Source organism: Haplochromis burtoni, unplaced genomic scaffold (genome assembly GCF_018398535.1).
Source record: "Haplochromis burtoni strain Fernald_Lab_line unplaced genomic scaffold, NCSU_Asbu1 Contig_142, whole genome shotgun sequence".
NCBI classification, from domain to species: Eukaryota; Metazoa; Chordata; class Actinopteri; order Cichliformes; family Cichlidae; genus Haplochromis; species Haplochromis burtoni.
In genome coordinates, this window is record NW_024582503.1 from 1,381,254 (window position 1) to 1,397,595 (window position 16,342).

General features: G+C 38.8%; 1 protein-coding gene across 1 annotated transcript in view; it reads right to left on the reverse strand.

Moving 5' to 3' along the window:
* Positions 1–16,342, reverse strand: part of col14a1a (collagen, type XIV, alpha 1a) — a 150,466-nt gene that overhangs the window by 91,465 nt on the left and 42,659 nt on the right. The window contains exons 6-19 of the mRNA XM_042224578.1: positions 13,200–13,355; positions 12,909–13,028; positions 12,393–12,557; positions 10,853–11,017; positions 10,310–10,470; positions 9,304–9,433; positions 7,931–8,070; positions 7,672–7,801; positions 6,388–6,527; positions 5,886–6,012; positions 4,999–5,138; positions 2,107–2,239; positions 1,680–1,718; positions 498–637 (exon numbers count right to left, since the gene is read on the reverse strand). Coding sequence (XP_042080512.1) covers positions 498–637; positions 1,680–1,718; positions 2,107–2,239; positions 4,999–5,138; positions 5,886–6,012; positions 6,388–6,527; positions 7,672–7,801; positions 7,931–8,070; positions 9,304–9,433; positions 10,310–10,470; positions 10,853–11,017; positions 12,393–12,557; positions 12,909–13,028; positions 13,200–13,355 — 1,886 coding nt within the window. The remainder of the gene's footprint in view (positions 1–497; positions 638–1,679; positions 1,719–2,106; positions 2,240–4,998; positions 5,139–5,885; positions 6,013–6,387; positions 6,528–7,671; positions 7,802–7,930; positions 8,071–9,303; positions 9,434–10,309; positions 10,471–10,852; positions 11,018–12,392; positions 12,558–12,908; positions 13,029–13,199; positions 13,356–16,342) is intronic.

Sequence of the window (16,342 nt, forward strand, 5' to 3'; positions counted from 1 at the left end):
AAAGGCTGACTACTCGTGTGTGTGTGTGTGTGTGTGTGTGTGTGTGTGTGTGTGTGTGTGTGTGTGTGTGTGTGTGTGTGTGTGTGTGTGTGTGTGTTCTTGTGTGTGTGTGTGTGTGCATCAGCGATCAGGGTCAGTACATGGCACTGAGCTCAAGGGCTCTTAGAAGAGATAGAGGGATCAAGAACGAGGGGCTAAGTGGCCCGGGACTAAAAGTGTAATCAGTTTTCTGACTGTAGCAGACGACCCAACGCTGACCGCTGTAGGGCCATCCAGTTGGATGGAGGTGGGAAACAACAATAATCTTCCTCCAAAAACAACTTCAGTGTTGTCTATTCCACATAATCAGCATTCACAATTCACCATGGAGGCAGTTTGTGATGGAGGGCAGCTTTAGAAGCTGCAAACATGTAACCCGGATCTAAAACACCTCTTGAGAGGGAAAAAAAATAATTAAAATTTGGGAACTAACATAAACCCTTAAACCTCCAACTCACATAGTCCTTGTGATCTCCGCTGAGGCTTGTGTAGGCGACCCTGTAGCTCTCCACGTTGGGGTCTTCCAGCTCCCACGAAGCCTCTAAGCTCTGGGTGGTCTCGTCACTCAGCTGAAGGTTTCTCACAGCCTCACGTGCCGCTGAGACACCACATCACAGATTCGCTGTTACTGTACCAAATTACTCTAGATATTATTTCTCAAAAAATGAGGCTTGGCTCAAACTTTATTTTCTTCACACTGTAAAAATATCAGGGGAAAAAAGCCAGCGTGAAAGTTTCAGTTTCAGCTCGACACACTGTGATTTGGGGTGCTAAAGAAAAGTATTCTCACAAGCACTCACAAAATGCTTTTGTTTAGCTTATATGATGCATCCTTAAAGCACTAACTATGATTTTTTTTCTTCTTTCTTAAACAAAGGCAACCTGCTGGTGTTTAGTCGGCTGCTTTGAACTGTGCTTTTTAGAGGGCCACTTGGATTTTTAAACAAAGCAGATGTGCTGTGTGAAACTTTCTAGGACAGTGGGCAAAAACTTAAGTAAAGGAGACATGTTGCTTTTGTAAGCTTTTGAAGCCACAAGACTCAATTAGCTGTAGTCTGCTTCTAAAACAACAAAAACCCATTCCAGATGGCCTTTGGTCACCTTTGAGAAGCCAGAATCTGAACTCCAGTCTCTGGATGAAGCCAACTTGGTAAACACACTTATATAAATTCAAACTTCTAGGAGAGACTCTTATCAGCATTTCAACTTTCTCTTTAAAATGAACAGTTTCAACATTTCTTTTTCTAATTACTCGGTAATTTTGCTTTTGCTTCTTGAAAATAAATAAGCAACAATGGCCAAAAATCTGCTACAAGGACTAAGAAGAACTACGTTTTCACTTTGGCAACATAGGCCTGCACTGGCAGCTAGTGGAGCCTTTCGCATTAAAATGGAAATTGCCTTCCTTGACAGATGCCTTGGCTTGAGCCATGATTAAAATTTGGCCAGTCTCTTTGCAGGGATAGTTTTTCAGAAAAAGTACCAAGTGAAATTAGCCTTCTGTCCACTGGACACATGCTAGCAAAAAAATTAAAGCAACTGCTTTTAAGTTTCATGGCACAGTTTTACCTAAGACTTGCTGACCTGGTTTTTGCTGACATTTTGAAGCTTTACAGAAAGCCAGCTCGGACGCTTCTTACCTGTGGTTTTGGTAGAAGTTGTTGTTGTCTGTGTGGGCACTGGGGAAATACAAAGAGGACAAATCAGATAATTGGATTCAAACTCTGCTCAACAACTCTTTGTGTCGATAAGTAAGCCAATTAGACAGGAATACGTAACAAATCACTGATGGTAAAATAGATTTTCTTCTTCTGAGATAAGCTGAGACAAACAAATCAATGCAAATGTGTTCATGCAGTGCTTTGCTTTGACTCAGAAATGCTCATTTTCTTATCCTAAATGCACATGTGATTGCACTGATCTGTTATAATAAGCAGACAGCAGTGCTCTATCAGGAGGAATTACATCTCAAGGAAAGCCGTGAGCCTTACCATTGTCAAGTTTAATATTGATTAGATAAAGCAAAAGCTCACAGCTCTGTGAGTTAAACAACCTCGTCACACTTACATGTGGTTTGAGTGACAAAGACTGTGTCGCTCTCAGACTTGTCTTTGAATATGGCCGTCAGCATAACTTCATACTCAGTGGAGGGACTGAGGCCGGTCAGTGAGTATCTGTTATCACTTCCACTCAAGACCACCTACAGGAAAGAAACAAACCTCATATTAGATCTGATTTCCAACAGTGCGGTCTCTCCGAACTTTAGAGACGTGATGGCTGATAGTTTCCAAAAATGTCAGATTTTGTTGTTCTATAACCTGTTTGTTCGGACAAAACAAAAAATATATACAGTACTTTCAGCAGTATTGTTACTGAAGCAATTACAGTTAAGTGATAAACTCACTTAAAAACTTTAAGTGATTTGTGCTTTTATTTGCTGCTATATTTGCCAGAACAAGTTGAATCTGAAGAATTTTGTAAGTTCAAATATTGCAAAACAGCAAGAATGTTATCAAACAGTCTGATGATGTTATTAATACTCTAATGAAAAACTCCAGGCTGTCAAATTCCAAGGTCGTGACTGAGTTTTAGGAGAGAAAGCTGCTGAAAACCTAAAATAATAAGTCATCTCATAATTTCTGCAGGTAGAGGGAGAAACAGCAGGAAATGGTAGTGCAGGTGGTAGTGAAGCAGGTATGCATGGAGATTACATGTAGTATTTTCATTGTTATGTTGAACAAAACAAAAATAACATGAGCATAAGTCTTACTGGATTACATGTTTCCTATGATATAACTATCACAGGTGTGTGTGGTTTCCTACGAACACAAAATGCTTCCAGTTGGACTTGCTGCATCTGCACTAGTCCAAAGAACCACTACAAATTGTTTTACACAGAAAAAAATCAGACCCCAAGGTACACACAAAGAGGTCAACAAGAGTACAGCACACTTCTACCGAGAGAAACCCTGAAATTAGTATTTGCTCCAGATGGCTCAATAACCAGATTATGCGGAGGTATTTGTTTCTTTGCAAAACCCTCCGAGGTACAGTTGTATGCAGATTTTACCAACGGGGGCAATTTGTGCTTTCCCTGAAGCAAGTGTATTGTTTATGAGTCATTGTCTCCCTTTCCTTTTTACATCTTCTTCCATTTAATGTAAAATTTTCTGTTTTATTTTATTGTTTCCTGAGACTCATGCAGATACGTTTTTGAAAAAAGAAAAGACAACTTAAAAAGAAAGATATCAAATTATCATAAAGTTTTTGTCTGGATAACATTTCACTCTGTGCTGTATGCATTATGTCTAATCCCCTCTCAGATGTAACAATACCGAGAAAATCGATGAAGGATGTAAATGTGTGTGTGTGTGTGTGTGTGCCAGCACACGGAGTATGTGGGTGAGAAACAGAGAAAAGCTGCATGTATCCCTTTCTCTAGTCTGGCGGTATTACCAGCCCACCTCTCCAGCTCCCCAGAGTGTTATTTTCAGCTTCGATGACTCTCAGCAAAACACACAAACACACACACAGACACACACTCTAAGGGCTCTATCGCTGCCTTGCAGCTGTCTCTAAACCCCAGATCATAGTAATAAAACACCCTAGCCATTAATTTCTAGATTTTTTCAGCCTTTATTTATACTCAACCAAGCCAGAGGTTTTACCAGCTACCGGTAGTGTAGTTAAGCTTCTGTGTAAGTCTATAGGAGACAGACTGCTCTTTATCCGTGCGCATGGAGTGGAGCTACTGCTTCCTCTTAAAAAGAGATAATGACTGGACTCCAGGCTAAATGAAATCCATGCAGATTATTTTCTTCAGATGCTTAATAATATGTTTTGTTTGCATAATAACACTGCAAGCTTAACCTTGTGATTCTATGCTGTTGGATGCTTGACTCTTACTGATCTAAAACACATGCAGTACTGTGCAAAAGTCTGAAGCCAGCCTTTATTTCTTTATATTTTGCTACCAAGAAGCCAAACTTTCTTATACATTTTTAAAGATTCCCAAAGAGCTATTAGTACAAAACCTGGGATAAAATATCTTGGGATGGCGTGCAGTCCCAAGATATTTAGGAAACTGAAAAAGTGGCAAAAGAAGAAGTGGTAGGCTGATGAAGAGTATCTGAAAGTCCTGCATTTAACAAATAGGAGAAAATTCATCTGACACAGGACCTGAGAGATGCCTCTGCCACTTCAGCTGACCTGAAGGGCCAGAACTGGGATAAAGAACTGGGATGAAAATGAGAAGCAACAGGTCTGAAATCTTTTGTTCATATTGTCATCAACATGTCAAGGTCAGGAGAGACATACGTGTATCTGCAACTACAAACAAGTGGAGACTGTGTAATGCTTTGGGAGCTGAATTTTAGCCAGTGATGCAATTATGAGCGCAGAAAAGTACAGTCAGACTTTGATTCACCAGCCAAAGCCATCTGGAAACACTGATTGGCAAACGCTTCATTTTTCCACATGACAATGATCCCAAACGCAGACCCAGAGCAGTAAAAATATACTTGATAGCTCTTCATAATAATATCATACTTTTAAGCATTAGTAAGGTATTAGTAAAGTTTTAGCAAGTGTTTAATTCATATTTTATTCATCATCATTCCTCCTTAGTATACTGCTGTGCATGGTGTAGCATGCACTGCTAGTAACTAATAATAATCATAGTAATAATAATATATCTGTATTTACAAATGGCAATGCGGCATAAATAATGAATTAAACGCTTACTAATACCTTAATAATTATTAGTGTGACATTATTGTAAAATGCTACTGTATACTTATACAGAAAAGCCGACAGTGGAGTACTATCTGTCATGGATTGGTCTCCCCAGAGCCTGGACGTCAACATTACTGAAGTATTTTCCTAACAAAATATAGAAAAAGGAGGATGGCTCAAGACTTTTGCACAGTGCTGTACCTTCTGTATTTTAGTGGAACTAACCTCTTTTGTGTTGCCACCATCGAATGGTGTCCAGGAGAGTCTGTAGAGAATAATGTCACTGGCTGAGTGATCCCAGCTGACCTTAAAGCTGTCCGTGCTGACCTCACTGGAGTGTAGATTCAGAGGACCAGGAACTGGAGCTGAAAGACAGAAAAGCTGAGACTTTTTTCCCCCTCCTTTTTTCTCATGTGTTAATATTCACATAAATTCAATAATAATTTCAATTCTGCCCCGATTACACTGTAAGTTTATGAAACTTTTTTGCTGGGCCAATTTATAACATAACTGTCAGTTCAGCAAAATGTTCTCGGAAAAGCACCGTCGCACCGTTTTGGTGTGAACCTACTGCTTCCCACTCAAACAGCTGAAACGTGCCATTGCATTTTCGTTAGTTCATAAAGCCCCCTTTCTGAAAACTGGTCCATTAAACAAACTTTGCCAGGAGATAAATAAAAAATGCAAACAGTCCTTTTAAAGTGGATAGTTTAATAGTTGCTTGCCAGACGCATTTCTTTGAGCTGACTCAGCGCTGGAGCCCAACTGCTTGTTGCAAAGGGATATTCCAACAAATCAATATCTGTTAGCGTGACGGAATAGTCAGGGACAGTGAAATGACCTTTTAATGTGACTGGGCTATTATGCTGAGGTGTAAATGTGATGGGCAGGCTGCCAAAATAGCAAAAGGACCACTGAGGGTAATAAAATTCACCACTGTTTGGCACTATAAGAGAAATGGTTTGCCTTTTAATGATATTGATAGAACTATTTTCTGGAGATTGAGGCTAAATTGTCCTCAACAGAGATGTCGGGAAACAAGAATACAGAAAACAAAAATTTGTTCTCCACTGGTGACGGCGACTCGCAAAAGTCAAAAGCCAGTTTCTTACTGGTGGTGAACGCATCGGTGAGCGGTTCTGATTCGCCCTCGTTGTACAGGGCAAAAATTGCCACTGAGTACTCTGTCAAAGACGTCAGCTCACCGAGGTCATAAGAACTCACTGAACCAACCTCCACCTGCAGGAAACACAGAGAAACATCATGTAGCCACAGAAAAACCCACTGCTATGCCTCTTAAACAGAGAACAAGATAAACACTACTAACTTGAAAGACAGCAGGTCTACTAAGACTCAATGTAGGGATATTTTTCAAGTCTTCATCTATGATATTCATAACACAGAACATTTCCAGAAGACTAAGCTTTATCAGTATCGTAAACTGCAGTATCTGTAAATTTTCCATTCATATGATTATTGTTAGGCTTTTAGCCCTTTAGTATTCAACTGTTCATCCCTTTCTCATTTCTTTTTTTCTAATTTCTTATTTAATCTTGGCACTCAGAAACAAAATTCCCAAAACACAAAAGAAAAAAAAAAACGGTCACACGTCACCTCGTCTGTGACTAGTCCGTCTGTCTTGTCCCACATGATGCGGTAACCATTAACTCCACTAGGCGCGGGGTCCCAGCTGATGTGGGCCGAGTTGTGGGTAATGTCAGAAAACTGGAGGTTGCTGGGAGGACTCAGTGGTACTGGAGGGGGAGAGACAGAGAAAGCTCAGGCTGATCAGGCGTTAAACCCTGGCTGTGAAAAAAAAGGAAGCCCATGCCAAAGACTGAGTCTAACTTTGGAGCAAAAATGAGCATGTGTTCAGCCTTGTATAAAAGTAGTTTTGGTATTTTTTGGACATATTAACTGCTCGCGGTGTGATTTCTTTTTACCTCACCCATTTAAATTAATATTAAGTATAAAGCTGTTGGTGATGGGTGGGTGCTGCTAGCTGCTTGTTAGGCTTCATGTGAACTAATCAGGTTCCACCTTTAAGCAACCGGCATGAGTAACGGGCAGAACAATTACATTCTCTTCCACTAGAGGGCAGTACAACTACCCTCTAGTAGTAGTTGTACTGCCACTAGCAGTTGGGTTGCCAACTGCCAGTAAAAACAGAAGAAGGCAAAGACGAAATTACGTAATAGTCATGCCGTGAGTGAGACGACACAGCCAGATAGCAGTCGATAAATATTTGAAAAGCAAAAGTAGTCAATCTGACCCGGGTCATGGAGAAGGCCCTAGCATGAGTAGTGGTCAGAAGAAAGAAAAAATGGTATACTGGTGACAAACCGAGCCAATTCCACTATTCCTGGTGCACTAGGAAAAATTATAAATATGCTTTTTGTGCCGTGTGATTTTTCTAATGTGAAATATGTGCCGTGGCTCCAAATGGTTGGAAAACAATGAAGTAGTCTGCGTACACAGAGTGGACATGGTATGGACGTCTGTTCACAATGATTAAGTGACTAAATTAGACATCAGTCAAAGACACTTGGATTTAATTTCTTTATTACAATAAATAGGCAAATTTTTCTTATTTTGTAAGAGACAATCAGAGCAGACTATTATCATATATGGAAACAAGGTCAGCTATCTACAGTTATTGCCGCATAACAACTATGAGCTTTGACCTTGGAGAAAACATCACTGTTTCAGCCATTTTTACCAGCTTCATGAGAACCAGTCTGAGTTTTTAAGATTAAGGACACTTTTTATGAAGAACACATATGATCCAGTTTTCTCTTTTACAATGTTTGAATGTCTGACTATTGGGTTATTTGAATTTTTATTAATTTTAATAAAAAAGGCTAAGAATTAAAAACTGTTTGGGTGTGCATTACTCACATGTGGTTTCCTGGTTTGTAACAGGTTCACTGGCCTCCTCGCCGAACATGGCATAAACAGTGACGGTGTATTCGGTGTGAGGGATCAACCCATCCAGCTCCAGCTCCGTCACTGCATCTGACACCCTTATCTAGGGACAAAAAGAAACTTCAGGATTTAAAACAAAACTTTGGATGTCATGTTAGCAAATTCCAGGTTTACAACTTTGAACTAAATAAACAATTCATCCTCCCCTTATTTTGTTATTTTTTGTTACTACCTCTTTCTCATCCAAGTCATCTGTCAGAGGTGCATAAAGCAGCATGTAGCCAGAGACTCCATCCACACTGTTCCATTTTATTTTCATGGTGTTGTGACTCACATCAAACAGCTGGAGGCCGGTGACTGTGGGAAGAGCCACTACATGCATACACACACAGCATACACACACATCGCGACACAGCAAACAACTAAATAACATGGCAAATTTCAATAAAGAAGGAATCACATGAATGTATTTTTGTAATAACTATAAACATCAGGGTATACTGCTTAAGGTGGATTTGACCTTTAAGCATAAAATTCTTTATTGCTGTATTAGTTACTGCTGTGCAAAGTATTGAGCCAACCATATATTTTTAATATATATTAATATATTTATCCAAGCTTTCAAGCTTTCTTCTTTAAGACATCTTCAAGTTCTCTCCAGGCTTCTCGAAGGACATTCAAAGCTCTTCTTTCCATCTGTCAGAGGTATTTAAATGATGTTGTATGTCCCTCTGACAGATTATTATTATCTGACGAGTTGTTAAAATACTGCTTCAACAATGTTGACGTCTGGGCTGGGAAGGCCAATCCATGACAGATAGTACTCCACTGTGGAGTATATATAAGAATACAGTAGCATTTTACAATAATGTCACACTATTAAGCTTTATTAATATTATTAGTAAGATATTAGCAAGTACTTAATTCATCATTCATATTGGAATGATGATATGATATATAAATGATGAATTAAGAACTTGCTAAAGCTTTACTAATACCTTAATAATGTGATATTATTATGAAGTCCTTACAAGCATATTTTTTTTACTGCTTTGGCAGTGTGTTTGGGATCATTGTCATGTGGGAAAATGAAGCCTTTGCCAATCAGTCTGTCCAGATTGTATTTCATGGTGAACAAAAATCTGACTGTGGATTTCTGCATTAATAATTGTATCAGTTTTGACAAGATCTCCAACACTGCTGTGAAAAAGCAACCAATGGGCGAAATGCATCTCTAAGGTCCTGTGTCGGGTCTTTGCTGGACATTTTCCTTTTTCGTACTCACATGAACTTCAGATACTGTTAATCTGCTTTACTTTCTTTCTATAGTTTTAGATAGAAAGATAGAAAAACTTTGAAAGACCTACAGAGAGCCTGGAGAATTATTCTTCAAGACTGAACCCTTTTTTAAAAAATGATAGGAAAACTCCTTGGACGTAGAATATAAAGAATTAGCTCAAGACTTTTGCACAGCACTGTAAGTGCATTTTCAATATGTCTGGCTTCTGCAGCTGTAACTTTTTAAGCCATTGTTATTAAATTGTGTTCTGAGTGTGGAGCCTTATAAGCACACTTATACATGTGTATTTGCAAGAATAAACTTACACGTTGTTTCTGATCCTCTCAGAGCTGCACTCGCCTTGTTTGCATATACAGCAAACACAGCCAGTTGGTACTCAGTGAGGGAGCTAAGATGCTGTAACACCACTGAAGACTCACTCCCGACCACTACAGCCTGCAGGGGTGCAGGAGGGTCAGTCAGGGAAGTAAGAGAATATGAAAGATGGAAAAGAAGGTGTGAAGAGTTGGAGGGGATAGAATGGCATGAAAAATGGTAATTGAGGCAATAAATAGGGAGACATAAAAATGAAAAACAGAAGTGAGGAAAGCGAGATAAAACCAGGAAAGAAAGGAGAGATTGGAAGAGAATGGGAAAGGAAGAAGGAAACAATCGATTTATTGAATGGGATAAAGCACAAACGCTTAAAACTTGAAGAATATTTTTCTTTTTCATTGTGAACTAAAAGGATGACAGTTGTGATAAAGATTAGGCCCACGGTGAGCCAGCTGGAAAGGTCTCTTTACATGAGGCTCCAGAACATCTGGTCTCTGTAAACCCAGCTAAGTGAGAGATTTAATGGCTTCTGTGGTCAAATGTTCTGGAAAAATCAAGCAGGTGCCTGGTTCAAGCAACAGTATCATTTCTAGTGAGCCGTCATAACCTGCAAAGATATTCTGGGGAGAAGTGAATAGAGAGATGAAAGTGAGAGGTATGGATGGGCGATAGCACTGACGTCTCGAGGAAAAACTGATCTCAAACTATAAACCTGCCCGATCCTTGATAACTCCCCCTGGTGTCATAAATATTATGGAAAAGTACATTTTGCCCACCTCACACTCCTCCTACTGACTGTAGGATTTTTTAGCTGCTGCTTATCCTTCAGCACATCTGTATGCAAAGCTGAACAGAGTGAGAGAGTCATGTCCATGGAATAAAATGGATATTTCTTGATTTTATGTTGTGATAAATATATCACGACATAAAATATGTTGACTTCCTCAGCTCTGGCTGGTTTGATGTGTTGTTTTCAGCAAATAATACACTATTTACCTCCTGTGGATCTCCTGGGTCTCTTCCCTGAGTGGGATAATAAACAACTCTGTATTTCTCTACATTTCCAGGGGCATGGCTCCATGAAACCCGAAAGCTTTGGGCCGTGATGTCTGATGTCACTAGGTTAAGTGGCATTCCTGTTGTCTCTGGTATATGTTCTGAAAGACAAAAATGTAAGGACAGGCCAACAGGCTGCCTCAGATTGGATAACTTTGAAGTGCAAATCCCATTAAGTCAGATCAAATGAACATTTGATCTGACTTAATAGTGTCCTGTTCTTATAGGCCATCGAACTTTTTTTTTTTTTTAACATACACAAGGTGTGATTCATAGTAAACAAATTTACTTTGTAACTAGACTTTAACTCTGACTTTTTATCATTTGGTCATTTATTGATACACAACTAGTCAAAGTGATCACTCAGGATACTATTTGTTTAACAACTATTTTCCTTTATGCTTTACTCTTCATGACACAGAGTTCCTACTAGTATTCTTGTTTGCATGTTAGTAAGGTTTCAGTTTTCCAATTTGCTCTTACTCTGCTTGATGTCTTTGTCCTGCTGCTCCACCTGTTTGCACACTGTTTTTGTTAGCCCCCCTACAATAGAGCTCATGATGTTAAAGTCAGCCACATTGTAGACGTGATTGCTCTCCGGTTGTGAGGCGATGGAGCGCAGCTCATTCTCGTCGGCATTCTTTACACCTGGAAAAATACATAGGAATGACTGGCACATACATGAAAGTTAACATCTAGGACACAACGTGATATATCTTTTTCAGTTGTCGTCAGAAAAAAGCAAAAGCAAACCCCTCCCCAAAACACTCACATGAGTACTGTATCCACATGAATACACAAAAAAGAATGGCAAGTCCTGTCAAATGCATGACAAACCAACTGATGCCAATTCAACGCTAAATCTATAAAAAGGTTGCCCAATAATTAGAAGCCTTGATGGGAAATGTGCAAAAATATGAAACAGTGAGTCTTGCATTCGGAGAGATAATGAGGCTGAAGTATGCCTCAATGTTGCGTTGGATTATAAAATTACAAAAAAACAAGGAAACATTTAACTGGGAGATTTGTCAGGGGAAACGCTCGAGTCTCTCTTGTCCTTTCTCTATAGCGATGATGAAATGAACCAAAAATTTCAGATTCAGCAACTTTTAGTTCAAATCTTGAGTAATTTGTCATAACTGTGCCTTTTCTCCCTGTTTCCCTTCCTTCGTAATGACTTCTTGACAGCCACCCTTTCAAAGTGACCATTAATGATGAGGTTTCAGTGAACACTAGATGAATCTGTTGAAGGGCTGTCTTTTTCTTTTTTCTTTTTTTTTTTTAGCCCTGCACTTCTTTTTAAAATGCTCAAGTACAAGAACAGGATTGCAACTGAATGAAAAAGCACCCAATGTCCAAAGAAAAAAACTTTAATGGACCAGAAAGCCTGGAGACCTACTGCTAAAAAAAAAAACACTAATGAAAAAGCAAACCTGGCTACTTGGAATCAAAATATAACGATATATGGAGTGAATCAATACTTTTACTGCTCTAAGTACCAATTATTTTGTTGCGTGTCTGAGTAGCCGCAGCATGCATTTTAATATTATGTTTTAATATAACAAATGCACCTTAGTAACCAAGCTAGCTAGCTAGCTAACTAGCCTTAGCTAACGACAACTTTCTGCCACATATTTTCATGTAAATCATGTCCAGAATGAAAAATAAAAATAAAAACAAAAAAGTTGACACTTGCTAGAATGTTAAGCTCCAGCCTTAAAAACAGTAGTCCAAAAACTATGGTCTGCCACTGTGGAGATTACCCATATGGAAAAGAAATAGTAAAAACTTATATGATTTACTCATGAAAGTGGCCACTTTCTCATTACTTTCATATATTGTTTTAGTAAGTATCCAAAACATACAAGTTTCATTATATAATTTTTCAAGGGATCTTATATCTGTTTTCACTCTTATATGCTTTTCATACAAGTTTCACACAAGACAGATACAAACTTTATAAGATTTATATATATATTTTCCATATGGGTAAGTTAAAAATATGATCTGTAGTTTATCTCACCGATAGCAAACAGTTCAACACCAGCATTTCTCAGTTCCTCTGCTGGTGGTATAACATCATCTTGGGACTTTCCATCGGTGATCAGGATCCCAATCTTGGGTATTCCAGGCCTTGCACCAGATTCAGGCTTGAAACAGTTCTCAAAGATAAAAGTCAGTGCAAGACCTGTGAAAAAAAGAGTAGAGAGTAAAAAGGATAGTAAGTGAAGAAGGATTAATCAGGTAGCTGTAAGGTGGCATACTTGATGACACAGTAATATCAATTTTATATATATATATATATATATATATATTATTTCTAATTATATTAATATAATATATATATATATATATATGTACACATTGTGTGTGTGTGTGTGTATTCAAAAATATTCAGCAAAGATAAGTAAAAATAACAATAGAATAATAGTAGTGTGTGAACAGGACTTTTAAAAAGACAATTGGGAAGAGAATGGCATGGGAGAACTTTTTAATCTACTATTGTAAAACAAAAGTCAAAATCACAGAGGGTCAGTACCTGTGAGGGTGTTTCCTCCTTTGTAGGGCAGGTTCCTGACAGCATCAACGACTGCATCTTTAGTTGAGAAAGCATTTAAATGCCACTCAATCCTGGGATCGCCACTGTACTGTGCGAGACCTGATAAATGAACAACATGACACAATTACACACAGCTTGTCATTTCCTAGTAATATTCACTCAAACTTGAACTAATTCGATAGATGAAAACAACTTAATTCATGGCTAAAACAGCCATATTGGTCCCATGGTGAACCCATCTGTTCAAGAAGGAAAGAAGCCAGGACCCACCTATCCTTGTTTTATCAATGCCAACATCAAAGGCATTGACCAGGTTTTCCAAGAACATACGGACCAGCCTGAAGTTTAGTCGGCCAATACTCCAGGAGCCGTCCACCAGGATCACAATATCCGCAATAGCCTCAGTGTGACACACAAACTGGTCAACTGAAAAAAAGGAGGAAGGGAGAAAGATTAGTAATTAAAGAAAATGATAATACCACTAAATCCACATTATTTTTATTTTCAATGTGCAATGTGTGTCCAATGTTTTTTATGTTGCATTCTGACCCTACCATCTGCATGTCACTTGAGGCTCATCAGACCAGGGAACATTTTTCAGTCTTCTATTGTCCAGATTTGGTTAACTTGTGTTAATCTTGGCCTCAGTTTCTTGTTCTTAGCTGACAGAACTGGTACGCAGAGTGGCCTTCAGACTCTGCGTACCAGCCCATTTTCTTCAAGGTTCAACATGTTGTGCAGTTAGAGATGCTCTTCTGCATCTCTAAATGCGCATCATGTTTGTTGTAATGAGAGGTTATTTGCTGTTGGCTTCCTATCAGCTCAAAGGAGTCTGGCCATTCTCATCTGACTTCTGACATCAGCAAGGCATTTTTGTTGAGAGAACTCCCACTCAGTGGATATTTTCTCTTATTCACACCATTCTCTGTAAAACCTAGAGGGGGTTTTGCGGGAAAATCCCAGCAGATCAGCAGTTTCTGAAATACTCAGACCAACATGTCTGGCACCAGCAACCACGCAATGTTAAAAAGTCATTTATATCACCTTCATCCCCATTCTGATGCTCAATTTGAACATCAGACGATCATCTATACCATCTCAAACATACAGTTAAACAGCTGTACCTAACAAAGTAGCAAATGAATGTAAATTGCTCCCTCGCACATCCATCAGTGTGGTAGGAAAAGCACTTAAGCGCAAATGAAGACTGGGGCATGCAGAGTAAAAGCGCTTCCAGTGGTTTAAAAGACTGAAACAGCAGCATTATAAAACTAGCAGCCCATTTCCATCACTTCAGACTTACATAAACTTACTGGAGACCTACCACAAGTGTTTCTTTCCAAACAAATCCTTACAATACAGGGACTTCAAAAGAGTGGCATTTTTTTTAACAGTATGACTGCAATATAAGCACAGCACATAAATCAGTTCATTCATTGTAATTTATAACAGCTCATCCACCTTTCTTTGGTATCCTGAAAAGAAATATATCTACTTAAATTTGTAACATAAACCACTTTCCTGTCTACAGGAAAGTAATCGCTATTAATCTACGACATGCTCATAATGTCGGACCTTTGTGTCTCATTGAAGAAAAATCCATAAAGCAAAGAGCTGACAGTAGGAAATGTGGATTTATTTGTGTTTTGACTAAAAATTCAACTCCTGCCAACTTTAACAAAGCCATTTGGAACTAAGCAAAACAGGGTCTTTGGTTTAACATGTTAATTAGCACAGGCGTGTGCTAAATTGTTTGAAAATAAAGAACAAATATAAAACATACTGGGACGTATTTATTCAAACAGTGGCAGTGATGCATAAATGCTATAAACACAGCAAAACATGCTTCGTAACATTTACACTTACCTCACCATCTGTGCTTTCCGTGTTATCGATTCAAGCCAACACTTTCTCAAGATAAAAATTAATAAATAAGCTACATCGTCTAACGATAAACCACACAGGTATTTATTTCAAGAAGCAATTTTTCAGACGGAGCCTTCTGTCTGCTGTCTGTGTGCGTCTGACTGTTTGAACCATCCATCTGCTACAGGCGGCCGACAAACGAGAGAAGGGAAAACAACAAGGTCGGGAGATAGCTGATGACAATCTGTGGCTTGCAAATGCAGAACATTGAAAAAGGTGCCCGTGAAATGCACAAAGGTTATTGTTTTGACAAGGGAAAAAGAGTGTGATTTTATATCAGAGTTGAATAATACCCCTTGTTTTAAGGAGAGGAAAAAAAGAAGGCTTTGTACGGGACTTTCGGCAAAATGGCAAAAGGTTGTAAGGCCAAAGATCATATCGATATCTTTGTGGAGGTTACTCTATTACAAAACAAACAAACGTGGCCTTTAAAGAGACTCTAGCGTTAAAGGTTTTATAGGAACAACCATAAATAAGCACCAAAACAGGACATATAGATCAAATCAATCGAGCAGCTACTCTTTGACACTAACAATTATAGCTATATATTCATTTATTATCATACTATAGATAATAAGTAAGAATGGCAAGGAAAAAGGTTAATGGTAATAAGAAAAACGAAAAGCAAACAACAACGGGGGGGGCGGGGCAGGGGGGGTTGTTAAATGTGAAAAGCCAGCAGGAGGTGGTAAACAGAGGATTAGAGGGTCAGTAATTACAGCTAAGTACAGCTCGCTGGTCATTCCTGCGTCTATTGTCAGGGTGGTGAGAACGTTAATTAGGCATAATACTGGTGTTTTACATCAGAACCAGCAATCAAGGGTGCTGCTGTCCTTCACATTACTCCTGCTGACATCTGTCAGCAGTCTGTTGAGTTGACCATAATGTTTATTTAATTGTTAGGGCAGGTTATTTTGTCACCATTTAGGTTACTTAATATCATACATTTATTTAAATTTTCACATAACCAATTTTTTATTTCGATTTTATTTGAACCACAGTCGGCCTACACTGAACTATGAGCTAGATGCCAAAGCTGCCTTTCACTTCCTAGCGCAAGCAACAGTAATGGAATACTGACAGACACTAAGGGAAATTATGCATCTCACTTATTCACTGGTTAGGACTGCTACTAATTTCACATTAACCATGTAGGGTGGTGGTGGTGTTACCACTCACAGCAAGAAGGTCCTGCGTTCAATTCCACCATCAGGCCCAGGCTCTCATCGTGTTCGTGTGGGTTCTCTCCGGGTCCTCCGGCTTCCCCCCACATTTCAAAGACATGCAGTTAGTGTATATACACAACACTATTTATTACATATGACTTTTTTTTTTAAACCAGCTTGTATATGCATGTTTGCACTGAGTAGGAGATGCTCTGTATCTCATTGTACAACTGTATAGTGACAATAAATGCCTTCTACAGGGAGTGCAGAATTATTAGGCAAATGAGTATTTTGTCCACATCATCCTCTTCATGCATGTTG